Source organism: Rousettus aegyptiacus, unplaced genomic scaffold (assembly GCF_014176215.1).
Source record: "Rousettus aegyptiacus isolate mRouAeg1 unplaced genomic scaffold, mRouAeg1.p scaffold_m13_p_15, whole genome shotgun sequence".
Classification (NCBI taxonomy): Eukaryota; Metazoa; Chordata; class Mammalia; order Chiroptera; family Pteropodidae; genus Rousettus; species Rousettus aegyptiacus.
In genome coordinates this window covers 30,490,047-30,502,612 of record NW_023416290.1, presented here as the reverse complement: position 1 = coordinate 30,502,612, position 12,566 = coordinate 30,490,047, and the positions used below count along the sequence as shown (strand labels likewise).

Sequence of the window (12,566 nt, the reverse complement as noted above, 5' to 3'; positions counted from 1 at the left end):
CAATGCTACATAAAATAAGCAAAAATACAGAACAAACTTCCACTGCCACCATCTTGGAAGGCTTTGCCATGTGTGATACTGTGATTTATAAGAAGAAACATATATTTGGTATAGGGTCTTCACAGAGCTTCCAAAACCCTTGGAGTTTCCTCATGATGAGAGCAATAAAAGTGTCTTTTGTTGTGTTATTGAGGTAACTTTTGGAATGCACCTAAGGGTGGGGACTTATTGCCCAGTGGAGCCAAACACGTGATTAGAGGGGGCAGAAGGAAAGAGGCTGGAGACCAACTTTAATCACCAAAGACCAATAATTTAGTCAATCACACCTATGTGAGAAAGCCTCCACAAAACCCCAAAAGGATGGGGTTTAGAGAGCTTCTGGTTTGGTGAATGGTGTAGATGCTGGCAAAGTGGTGCTCCTGGAGAGGACAGGGAAGCTCCTTGCCCTTCCCACATACTTTGTGTCTCTTAATCTGGCATTTGTAATAAGCTGGTAGGGGAACTCAGTGAGTAAACTGGTTTCCTGAGTCTTGTGAGCCTCTGTAGCAAATTAATGGAACCTAAGCAGGAGATCATGGGAGCCTCTGATTTACAGCCATTTGGTAAGAAGTATAGGTAACAATGTGCACTTACAATTGCTTCTGAAGTGGGGTGGGGACAGTCTTTAAGACAGAGCCCTTAACCTGTGAAATCTGATGCCATCTCTGGGTAGACAGTGTCAGAATTGAATTGAATTGTAAGACACCCCGTTGGTATCAGAGCATTGCTTGTTGGTGGAGGAACCTCACCACCTGCCCCTGACATGCACACACTGTAATTCGTACTAGAATCCTATTACCATGGTGCATTTCCAGGTAGCAATCAGTCACATTCATAATGAGCTTCTTATATTACACATTATAGTCTACTGAATAAATAGGAGGAGAAGAAACACATCTTAAAGCATGATATTTAAAACCTGACTGGGGCCTCCAGGGGTGTAACTCATAAAAAAAGACTGAAACAATTTTGCAATGTCATAAGTGTAAAATAAACAGGATACAAAAGTGAGCATTTAAAAATGATTACAAAGAATAAGACTATTCTAGGGAGAATGTAGTGAAGGGGAACTGAGAAAAATTAAAACAATTTGTAAGGGACGACTCATAGGAAAGGATAAATCTTAAGTATGGCAGAATACCAAACTAGTTTTTAAACAAGGTTTTTGCCTCTTATCATGATGGGGGTAAAATTCACTGTAATAACTGTCTTTTTTACCTGCTGTTAAAAATGTATAATCAGCAAAGTTTATTGTGATAAAAGATCACTTATGATAACAAATTATTAAGTAATATTCATTATAGTACTGACCCTGTCTTTAGCAAAAAGGAATAACTGAGTAATAATTGAGTATTTACAACTTGGCTGATAATAACAAAAATAGCAACAAGAACAGCAGCTGACATTCATTGAGAGCTTGCAATCTATCAGCTGCTATTCAGAGAATTTAACATGTATTAATTGAGTTAACCCTTGAAACAGTATCTACCTGTTATTTCCATTTCATAGAGAGAAATAAAAGCACTGATAAAGAGACAACAGAGCTAGGAAGTGGCAGAATGGGGCAGTCAGCCTTCAGAACCTGTGCCCCTAACCACCACACAAACTCCGATTATTTTTTCATTCCACCTTTTAGTTTCATCTTTGAAATGCATCTCAAAAATACTGAAAGGGCATAGTGCACAGGAGAAATGTGAGAAAGCAGTACATCACTTACCATTGGGGAAAGCTAATACACTGATGATAAGAAAGAAAAAAATAACTGAGAGGATACCTCTCCAGATGTTGTCTTCTGGGACAGAGTCATCCCTAAAAATAGAAAAAGAACAGTGAGTATTCATTTTCAGATCTAAACCTAGGAGTTAGAGTTATGTTATAAAAACTAGGGGACTGCTAACTTTATTTTGCTGAGCAAAGTCATTACATACACTACTTATTATTCATTTTCATTTCCTAAAATAATACAATCTTATAATAAAAGTCCAGTTCTTATAAGAAAGGCAATTGGCAACTTTACACACCAACACACATTCCACTCAGACAAACATTTGAGAATCACTGTTCTTTTACAAAAAAAAAAAAAAAACCTAGGATGTCAAAAGGTAAGGTTTATTTTGGAGAAATGCCTTACAGAGTCAAGAATAACTAAATATAATCTTTATGATATAGGCTGTGGGAAAGAAAATTTTCAGGAATCAGAAAGCATGAGATGATAAGGAGAAAGGCATAATTCAATGAAATTGTATAATCAATTCTTAAAAGTAGGCAGTTGGCTATTAAAGGGACAAATGAAGAGGGTATAAAAAGAAAGCACAAGTAAAAATTTTTAAAGGAAAAATCAATAGAAAACAAAATATAAGATTTAATGCCAGACTAGAAGCCAAGAATTGCAAAGAAGAGATGAGCTTCCTCCCTCTCATGCCTGGTCATTTCTAATTTATTACTGTATTCATCTCCTCTTACCTCCAGTAATGCAATGATTCTATTTGCTGGTTTATATGTTGTCTGTCTTCCTTGTAGAAAGTAAACTCCTGAAGGTAGGGAATTAGTCACTTGTATCCTTGGAGGTTGGCACATAGTAGGCCCTCTGTAGATATTTGTGGACTAATTATTCATTAGGGAGAAAACTTATTGTGTGAAACCAAGTAAAATTTCCCAAATGGAAAGTTTCTTAACATTGATGATGGAGAGTAATTAGGCCTTAAATTTTAAGTTAAAAAAAAAGAAAGAAAGAAAGAAAGAAATGAAAAAGAAGAGGCTCAACAGAGCACCTAAACTAGAGAAAACAAATATAAGACACTAAGAGTTTCTGAATTATTGATAATTACTGAGAAGTTTGGGAGAGGGAAGTTCAGTGTTTGTTTAAAATATGTAGGATGAGTAGACGGAACATAACAGATGAAACAATGGAAGGAGATATTTTAGAGATAAAACCAGCAGCAATAAATTAAAAAATGGTTATAAAAAGTTGAGTTTTTATGGGGAAGGACTGCTGTAAAAAAACTTTAAAAGACAAATATTAAATTAAGATGAAACATTATTAAAGAAAAAGGAAGATGTCAAAAAAATCTTAGAATAAAATCATGTTGGCACAGAAAAAAATTTTTGAGCACCGGAATACATGAAGTGCTGTGGGAAGAAACAATAATGAATTATCTAATTAAGGTCTAGACCTTGGGATGTTGTTTTAAAAACAGGAGTTAATTTAGAAATCAACTTTTGTTTAGACTAAGTTTCTGCACTCAATTAAATAATTTTCAGACTTATGAGAGGATTGAATGTCAGGTACTAAAATAAGAGGTCATACAGATCATAAATGTTTCTTAAGACCTTTATGTGGCCAAATAGCACTAACACTGATGCTGGACAAACAATGTTTGACTGTTAATTTCACACAGATCTGATTACAAAAATAAACTACAGAATCAGACAGACTTCCTCTTGCAGCAAAATGTAATCTTATTTTAATGGATACTCTAATAAACTGACAACTGCCCAGAAGTTATGAACATGGCCCTAAGAATGCCAACGTGATAAGAATGCCAGCTGGATGATTACTAGGGTACTTGTGATGCCCTTTGGCTTAGGCAGGGAAGCCCCAAATCCATTTTTAAGGAACACCAGCTTTTACTGAAGAATGATTACGTACAGGAAGTGGGGGGACACGGTGTCCTCATTCAGACCAACGTCACACTACTAATATCGGTAACGACGATGACAATAATAGTTCTTCCTTAGCAAGTATCTACTGTGTGCCAGGCCTGAACAGGCAGTTTTATAAGCATTATCTCTAATTTTCACAACCCATGGCAAAATGGGGTAGGATCAACCATATTTTACAAATGTGGTAACAAAGGCACAGATAGGTGATGTAATTTGCCCAACGTTACATGTGTAAGAAACTGAAAAGTCAGCATTCAAAACCAGGTCTGCTAGACTCTGGAGATGACGATATTGATGCCAAGCTGCCTCCTGAAAAAACTATGTCATCTTAAATCAGTATGATTCATTTTAGATGCACAGGGATGGTATCATAGAGTTTGACAGGTCACACAATTTGTAAGTTACAAATAAAAGCAACGCTGAACTGAATAACTTTTGCCTAGGAAAAGAAGGTTGATTCCATTACTCATACTCTACACCAAAATATATTCTGGATGATTCGAAAAACAAAACAAAAAACAATTCTAGAAGAAACCACAGGAGAGGGAATTAAAAACCCAAAACCAAAACACAACAATCTCAAAGTAGGAAAGAAAAAAATGAATAAATTAGCACAGTAAAGAATTCAGCAAAGAAAAAGTGATAAACTTGTAAAAAATATTTGCAACTTGGATCAAGGCAAAGTGTTAATTCTCCTAGTATATAAAGCACCCACCCCTACAATCAATTAACAGAAAGAAAACAAACAAAGAAAAATAAATAGAAAAATGGGTAAAGGATATGAAGAGACAGTTCAGAGTGGGAAATTCAATGGCTCTCAGGCAAGTGAAAAGATGCTCAACCTCACTTGTGGAGAGATGGACAAATTAACACTGAGAAACTACTTTTTATCTACAGTATGGACAAAGGTTAGAATTTAATGACTGAGGATAAGAAGAAACAGGTAAACAGTCACTATCACACATTGCTGGTGGTAGTGTAGATTTAAGCCACCTTCATGGAGGGCAATTATTAATAATGGCAACATATTAAATTTACAAATGCATATAACCTGTGGCTCTGCAATCTCAAGTATAGGATAGGAATTTATCCCACAGATATACCCTCATTTGTGCTACAATAACACATGTACAAGGTTGTTCATTTGGGCATTATACGTATTAACACAAGATTGGAAACAAGCTAAATGTCCACCAAAAGGGGACTTAAATTACGGTCTCATCTCATTATGGAATACCAGGCAGCCATAAAAAGAATGAAAAAGGTTTTTCTGAATTAACTGATACAAGATAATTTAAGAGATATCATGAAATAAATAAAGTAAGTTATAGAACAGTGGGGATAGTAAGCAACCACTTATGCAAAAAAGGGAGCATGTGCATGCGCACATAACTTATAACTTGTGCTTATAGCTGCAAAGAATTCTCTGGAAATCTACCTAAGAAACAGTGATGTCAGTTCCCGCAAAAGAGGAAAAAAGAGCAGGAGGGAGACTTTTCACCACATACCCTTTGGTATATCTTGGATTACAAGCAATGTGGCTATATTATTCTTTTCAAAAAAGTTAATTAAAATTTTAATAAATACAGTAAATCAGAAACTCAGTCTCTATTTAAAATTGCCTACCAGACAAAAAACTTAAATATACATCAGCATTAAATTTGTAAAAACTTGAGATTGGTAATAAATACAGATATAAAATCAATGAAATGGCAATTTTATAAATTTTGGTCAATTTTATGAGAAAGAAGAGGATCAAATGGATGGCCTAGTTTCAGGAGAAAAAGGCGGCCACTTAAACAACCTGAATAACATAGCAGTGGGTCTGAAAAGCTGGCTGTTTTATATTTCGTCTAGTTAGGGGAAAAAAAGTATCAAAGATGGACAGTGAGGTCATTAGATAAACTGAAAATACACAGAACAGGAAGATCAAACTCCTGTGATCAAAGACTGGAAAAAAGGCAAGTGAGCTTAAGAAGAAATCTGAGTCATATCAGACTAGTGGCCCCAGCTTCACACTTTGAGTGTCGTGAGTGGAAAGACTGTACGCACATTCTCTTACAAGAGGAGGGCACACAGAAAGAACTGAATACATGACTAATGAGGCCACCTACTCCACCCCGCCCCCATCCTCCTGCCAGCCTGTCCACACAGAGACATTCTCTAAAGCCTGGTGTAAGTTCATCCTTTCTAAACTCCAAGTAATCTAGAGATATAACCATACACTGAGGTATGGTTAATCGTGAAAAAGCAACTTGGCAACACAGGCCACAAGACCACACCAATAACTCCAGAAATCCAAAATTAGTAGGTAAGAACTAGTTAGCTCTGGACATCCACCATATCTGTGCCTCACTCAGAATGTCACCTGCTTTTCATGTTATTTTTCTTAATCTTCAGAACACCCTAAAAGGGGAAAATGATCGTAATCTTCATTTTACTGATAGAACATGACTCCAAAGTCCAAGTTTTCTCCCCTGTAGGAGGCCGTTTGTTGCCATGACCAGGAGTACAGGCTTGGGCCCAGACTGCCTGGGCTGGAGTTCTGGCTCAATATCATCAGCCTGTATGACTTTGGGCAGATTACTCAACATCTCTGTGCCCTGCTTTCTTCCCCAGCATATCCCTCATTTAGCTAACACCTATCATTGGGTTCGGTACTATTCTGGGGGCTGAAAAGACAAAGATGAACAGACATGGTCCTTATTCTTGAAAGAATCACGATGAAAAGGGACAAGACATAAATCTAAATTATTATCTTATAGCTATATCGTATAGCTTTAGCCTGAGAGAAAAATGTTGTTTGTTTGTTTGTTTGTTTGTTTTGGTATTTGTTGGAACCATCTCTAATTAAGGTGCAACCTCCCCCAGAAGCACTACTTGATACTTCTCAATATGACTGGCCTTGTTCATGGGACTGTTACTGTCTCCTCAAAGGCTTTTCGAGGGGGTACCCAGGTTCTCACTTCTCAAAGGAAGAACTTGCAACTTTCCTTGGTCTCAAATTCTTGCTCAAATAAGAAACAGAAACCAAAAGGACTTCAAGCTCTCAACTGTGATGCTGTGACAGTTCCCTGACTTCTCAATTCCTAAGCCTCCTATAGCTCCTAATAATTGTCTCAATCTCTGGTGCTCTGAGCTTTCCAAAGAAATTTCCCAACTGTTCTACAGTTTAGGGGGAAGCAGGTATTATCTTTACTTTAAGGATATAGAAAATAAAGCTCTTGCTTTATCTTACCCACAGATAGAGGTGGAGTGGAAGTAGGAATCAGGGCTTCTGGGATGCTGGCTCTAGGCCAAGACGGCTATATTGACCAATAAGATACAAACGCACACGTTTAGAGAAGCAATCTCCTTTTTTCTTCTCTGCTAAATTTAGGAGGCATTCCAGAAGCACGCTGGGTAGCCTTGATCACATACAGTGAAAATGAATGGACAGAGTACAAGAAAATTGTAATTTAAGCTCCAGAGGGCAAAGGTCCCTACCTCACATCTCCCAGGTACCTCCATCCAGTGCCTAGCACAACATAGCACTCTAAACAGCCAGGAAGAGTGAGATGCTATAGTTAAATGGCCCTGTGACTCAGGCAATGTGAGAATGAATCACAGCCTGAGCCCAGAGTGTCCACTTATAGTGACTTTCCTGTCCTGATACTCAGTGACCAATCGAATAGTCAAACATCTCAACTCCTTCTGTCCATTCATTATTTCAACCAGTATAGGGAAATACCTAGGGAAGAGAGACTGTCTTCAAAGAAAATGTAAGAAAAGCCCTGAGTTAAAAAAAAAAAAAAAGTTTGCACTTAGAAAAAGTTTTGGACTCAGATTCTGTGTCAGTTTAATGTCTGACTACAGATAGTGGTGAGGAGAATTCAGGAAATCACTGCAAACTCCATCACTCACATTCAATCTTCCGGCCAGACTGTGTTCCTGGGTTGGGCAGACAAGAAAGTCCAGCCTTGATCCTGACTCCTAAGGCTGCTAAGCTGACTGTCCCCTTCCCCCTCCCATCCTTCTTCTTCCCTGAGATACATAGGTAGGGCTAGTCGTCACTGTTTAAGGATCTGCTCTCCCAATGGAAAACTGAGTCCCGGGTTACAAGGTAGATGGATACTAACTAGCTTTGGTATTGTCTTTGAAGATAACATTCATTTTATTTTATACAAAACTATATTTTTCAAGAATTATAGCTGAGATAATCACTAAAGGAGAAGAGTGATACTTTTTAAAATTCTTACTGGATAATGTATTTCTCGTATTTGATTCATTCAGCGTTTATTTAGTGGATGTGTATCCTGGGAAGATTAAGATGTTTGGCCTCAAGAAACTGATATGGAAACAAATATATAATCATAAAAGGTATCTGGAAATATATAAAAAAGGTATCTGGGAGAGGGACCATCCAGGTAGATTATAAAGGATGCCATGGGCTCATGGGTAGGCAAGGAGGTGCTTTCCATTCAGAGAGAGAGCTGCCAGCCTGGCACTGGGTGTGGGGCTGACAAACTGTCTGGGCCTGATGTGTATGCTTGTAGATAGGTAGGGGAAAGGGTAAGGCTGTAAGCTGACCTACTCTATAACCTTAGGGTCTAGCTAGTACGTATGACAGGGATCCACCAAAAAGGTATAAGCCGGAGATAGATGGGATCCCAATTTTGTCTTTAAAAGGTCACAAAGGCTGCCCTGTGGAGAATAGACTAGAGGGAGAAAGAGTCAGGCCTGTGAACGTGTTCTCCTAAAGGGTTGGAGGTTTGCTAAGCTAAGGCCTGAGCATGGAAAAGAATAGCTCTGAGAAAGCTCTAAAGGCCCAATGAGACCTGGTGAAGATAAACTAGATGAACTCCAGGTGACGGGGACCTGAGCTGGTTGGAACACAACCTGCCAGATTGCTGAACTGAAGCAGATGCTGAGGAAGCCGTCCTGGCTGACTGGACAAGCCCTGGCTTCTGGATTTGAGACGGAAAACTTGAACTCCCCTACAGAAATCTGAGGCTACAAAGTTCATACCACAGATAAATTGTATTACACTTGGTAACAGAATTACACCTAAAATTCTAAACACCAGGTAACGGTTCCTAGGCATGTAATCTCTCTGAGGTAAAGCATCATCTAAACCACCTAAAGTCTCCCAGTCGCCTATTTACCACAGAAGACACAAAAGAAATATATGATACATTTTCCCCTTCACTAAGTTTATAATCTTACTAGGACATAAAACACCATAAATAAGTATGAGAAAGGAAATAAAAAGATGCTTATTTAAATCTAGTAAAAATGCGATTCAAACGGGGAGTGGGAAAGGGAATGTTAAGATCACTGTTAACTGGACTTCTTTAGATGGTGCCACCTAACTCAGTGTGTTCTGTTCACCTCCAAGGTTGGTTGAATGCCAAGACACAGCTCCTATGGATACAGCCAATGTTGGGCCAACAAGGACACCCAGGCCTCTGTTATTGGAGGAGAAAGAACATGATGTACACAAAGGAAGCAGGACCAAGATAACTGAATCGGCAGCATCAGGAGTGGTTTTCTAATGGGATCTATACCATCTAAAAAGGAAAGAACAGGGAAGGCTGGTGGTGTCCATGAAGGAAGAGAAGCTATCAGGGGAAATGGTTTAGTAGATTTTTGTGTCTGAAATCTAAAGCTTGAGTTTTTGACACTAAGGCCATTCAACATTTCCAAGTTTACTACCCTCTGAAAACAGAGTAAATGTGAGGCACCTCATATTTACACTCTGAGCTTAAGACAAAAGTTTTCCTTGCCCCACTCTGGCTGAACAAATTTATAAGACTTATACTAAAGCATTTATAAAAACATTTATTGTAAGTGGTGGTGAAATGAGGTTTTTCAAATCTTAGAATGATTCGACAGCATCTGGCTTTATTTTTAATGACAGTGATGGGGACAGGAGATTTAAATGCTGTGATGTAACAACGAGTTGGACGAGTTGTTGTTGAACAAAAGAACTACCTGACAAATCCAAACTTGTCTCAGACTTATGTGAAGTATCTTATCCTTCACAAGAATCCTAAATTCTTGCTGCGTGTCTGCTGCCTGTGACATGATGTGGGTACTGTTGCTCACACACTAGTGATATGATACCCCAGATGTATCCTATCGCCTATTCTCTTAGACTACTAGTCTTTGAAAAACAAACTTTAAGACATATTTTTAAAGTTTTACTGAAAGAATTGCAGTGAACAGTCTAAACTATATTGCAAAATAGCACAGAATAATTTTCATTTAAGAAGTCACTACTTTCAATCTTTGTGGAGGCAGACAGAGCTATCACTGTAATGTACTACTTTAACTAGTCACAAAAAATGAGTAAGACATGATACTAATTGTTTTAATGGTGTTTATAATTTTAAATAAGGTGAAGCTTAATATTAATTAGTTCTTCAATGTGTGATTTCTGTCTCTTTACGAGGTTAGTGGAAGAAATAAAACTACTATCATTTTTGGAAAAGGCCATAGTTTAAGATTCAGATGCCTTTTCTATTATTTCTGATAAGCTTTTAAAATTCATTTTCATTTCTTAGACTTTCACTGATGCAATTTATTGAGTGCTTTGACAGAATATGCTGTAAAAGGGAAATTCCAGAAGAATGTGACTTCCTATATTAGAAAAGAGGAAGAGAGATCTATTTTGAATTGGTCTGGAATAATATTAAAGATAAAACTCTTCATTTTTGTTCTCATTATTTAAAATAAAACACCATAATTACTTTTCTAATTTCCAAAGAACTCCTGCACTAATTCCATCATTGCCAACTTGGATATGAGATGAAGTTAAACTGAAGTTAATATGAAACAGGCACATATGTTATCCAAGCAATGTCCATTTTCCCAATGCTTTTATCCTTTTTCTCAATTATAGAGCATACTACATTCTCACTCAATGACAAACATAAGTTAGGTGTTAGCATATAATGAAATGATGTAATGATAACAACAGCTAATATTTCCTGAGCACTTACTATTTAGCACTGAGCTAAACATAAATTATCTAAAAAAATTAACTGAACCCTCATGACAGACAACCCTGTGAGGTATTACTAGGTATTTTCATTTTACATAAATAAGAAAATTGAGGCTTAGCAAAATTAAGTGGGCCCACAGCTATTAAGTGGTAAAATAAGAGGATAGAATGATATATTTGAGGGTAAGAATAATTAGGGACAAGACTGATTTATTTCCAAAGTTAGAAATGTGTTCTTGGTTAGATACCGTGGAACGGTCTGGTCTTATCCCACAGCAGAGCATTACCTGAAGACTTTACAATAATAGTAACCATATCCTTCAGTTGTTGAGTATGTAATTGTTACATATGCCTTATACCTTTAAAGAAAGTATATAAACACAAAATAAAAACCAAGAGTCAAATGAATTATGGAGGTAAGGAACTAGTATCATGTGGAAAGATATTAGTTTTGTGAAAATATGAAAAACATTCAATGATTCCCAAGGGAGGTACCACTGGCACTTGTGTGTGTGTATACACATGTGTATGTGCATATGCATGCATGTGCAGAGGACAATTTATTCTTTGTTGTATAATGTTGTCCCTCCCATGTGTTATAACACATTTAGCATTCTTAACCCCTACCTACTCAATACCAGAAATTCCCCCAAAGTTTGTGACTACTAAATAAATCCCTGCACATACTCTGCTGACTTGGACTGAGAACCTTTGATTGTTGGATAAAGATACTGGGAGAGAACTTACTGATATTAATAATACATCATGTACCAAGTACTCTGCTAAATGCATTCACACATATTCATTTATTCTTCATAACCCCATATGAGGTATGCACATATTTTATCTCAATTTAACAGGTATGGATCCTGAGGTTTACAGAAGAATTAAGTAACTTAACGAAGAACACAGAGATAGCTTTGAAACCAACCACCTGGTTCCAAAACCACATTTCTCTGGGTTGGTCTTTTAAGCCATAATGGTGTGGCAGGCATGCCTTTTCTTTCTTTAAAGAGGTTCATTTAGAAAATATAAATCTTTGTGAGTAGGACCTATGGCATGTGTGCCGTTATGATCCAGGGATGAATTAGCTCCCTGGGGTTTTGAAGGGGCCATATGTTCATTCTGTTCTGTGAGGAAGAGTTACAAGATGTGGGTGTCAAGAGTTGGGCTGGGTAACTACCGTGCACAAGTGTATATCTGAGGTGTTCTGAGCATTTTGTGTGTGTGTGTGTGTGTGTGTGTGTGTGTGTGTGTATGTTTTCAGGGGAATAAGAAAATTGTGCTACATTTGTGAGGTTTGTGTTTTAACACACCATAGTGTTTACTATGCACCAGGCATCATTACAATGCTTCACTATATCTCATTTCAGCAAGTATTTTAGGTGATTAATGGAGCAGAGTATGCACTATGTTGTGTGGTGGGCTGATGTCTGTGTAGCACTGTCTACAAGAGGTGATGGGTACTGGTTGTGCTAGAAGGGGAAAGGTCCACCATGATGCGTGTCTACAGGGACAGTTTGTGCTGTGGTACAGACAGTCGTGTTTGAGGCCTGAGGGAAGGGTTATGGTAGATGATTTGTGTGAAATGGATACGGGAGGTGTTGCATGGGATAGACTGTAGGAAACCTCACATGTACATTTTTTGCAAGGCGGGCAGTGCTGAATACTGGATACATTCCACAGGAATGGGTCTGGGTTGTGTCCTGGATGTGCTGCAAGGAGATGCTGTGGACTGGGGTGTTTTCAGTGTGTAGTGAGTGTTATGTGCTGAAACTGGTGCATACGAGATGAATCACGCGGTGTGCTGGGTAGAAACGGGGACTGGAGACGGGGCCGGTGTCGTGATGTGTGTGGGGAGCGATGCAGAGTGCGATAG

General features: G+C 37.9%; 1 protein-coding gene across 3 annotated transcripts in view; it reads right to left on the bottom strand.

Moving 5' to 3' along the window:
• Positions 1–12,566, bottom strand: part of PTDSS1 (phosphatidylserine synthase 1) — a 60,769-nt gene that overhangs the window by 47,560 nt on the left and 643 nt on the right. For all 3 annotated transcript variants that reach the window (XM_016125458.2, XM_016125459.2, XM_036232889.1), the window contains exon 2: positions 1,757–1,848. In XM_016125458.2, coding sequence (XP_015980944.1) covers positions 1,757–1,848 — 92 coding nt within the window. The remainder of the gene's footprint in view (positions 1–1,756; positions 1,849–12,566) is intronic.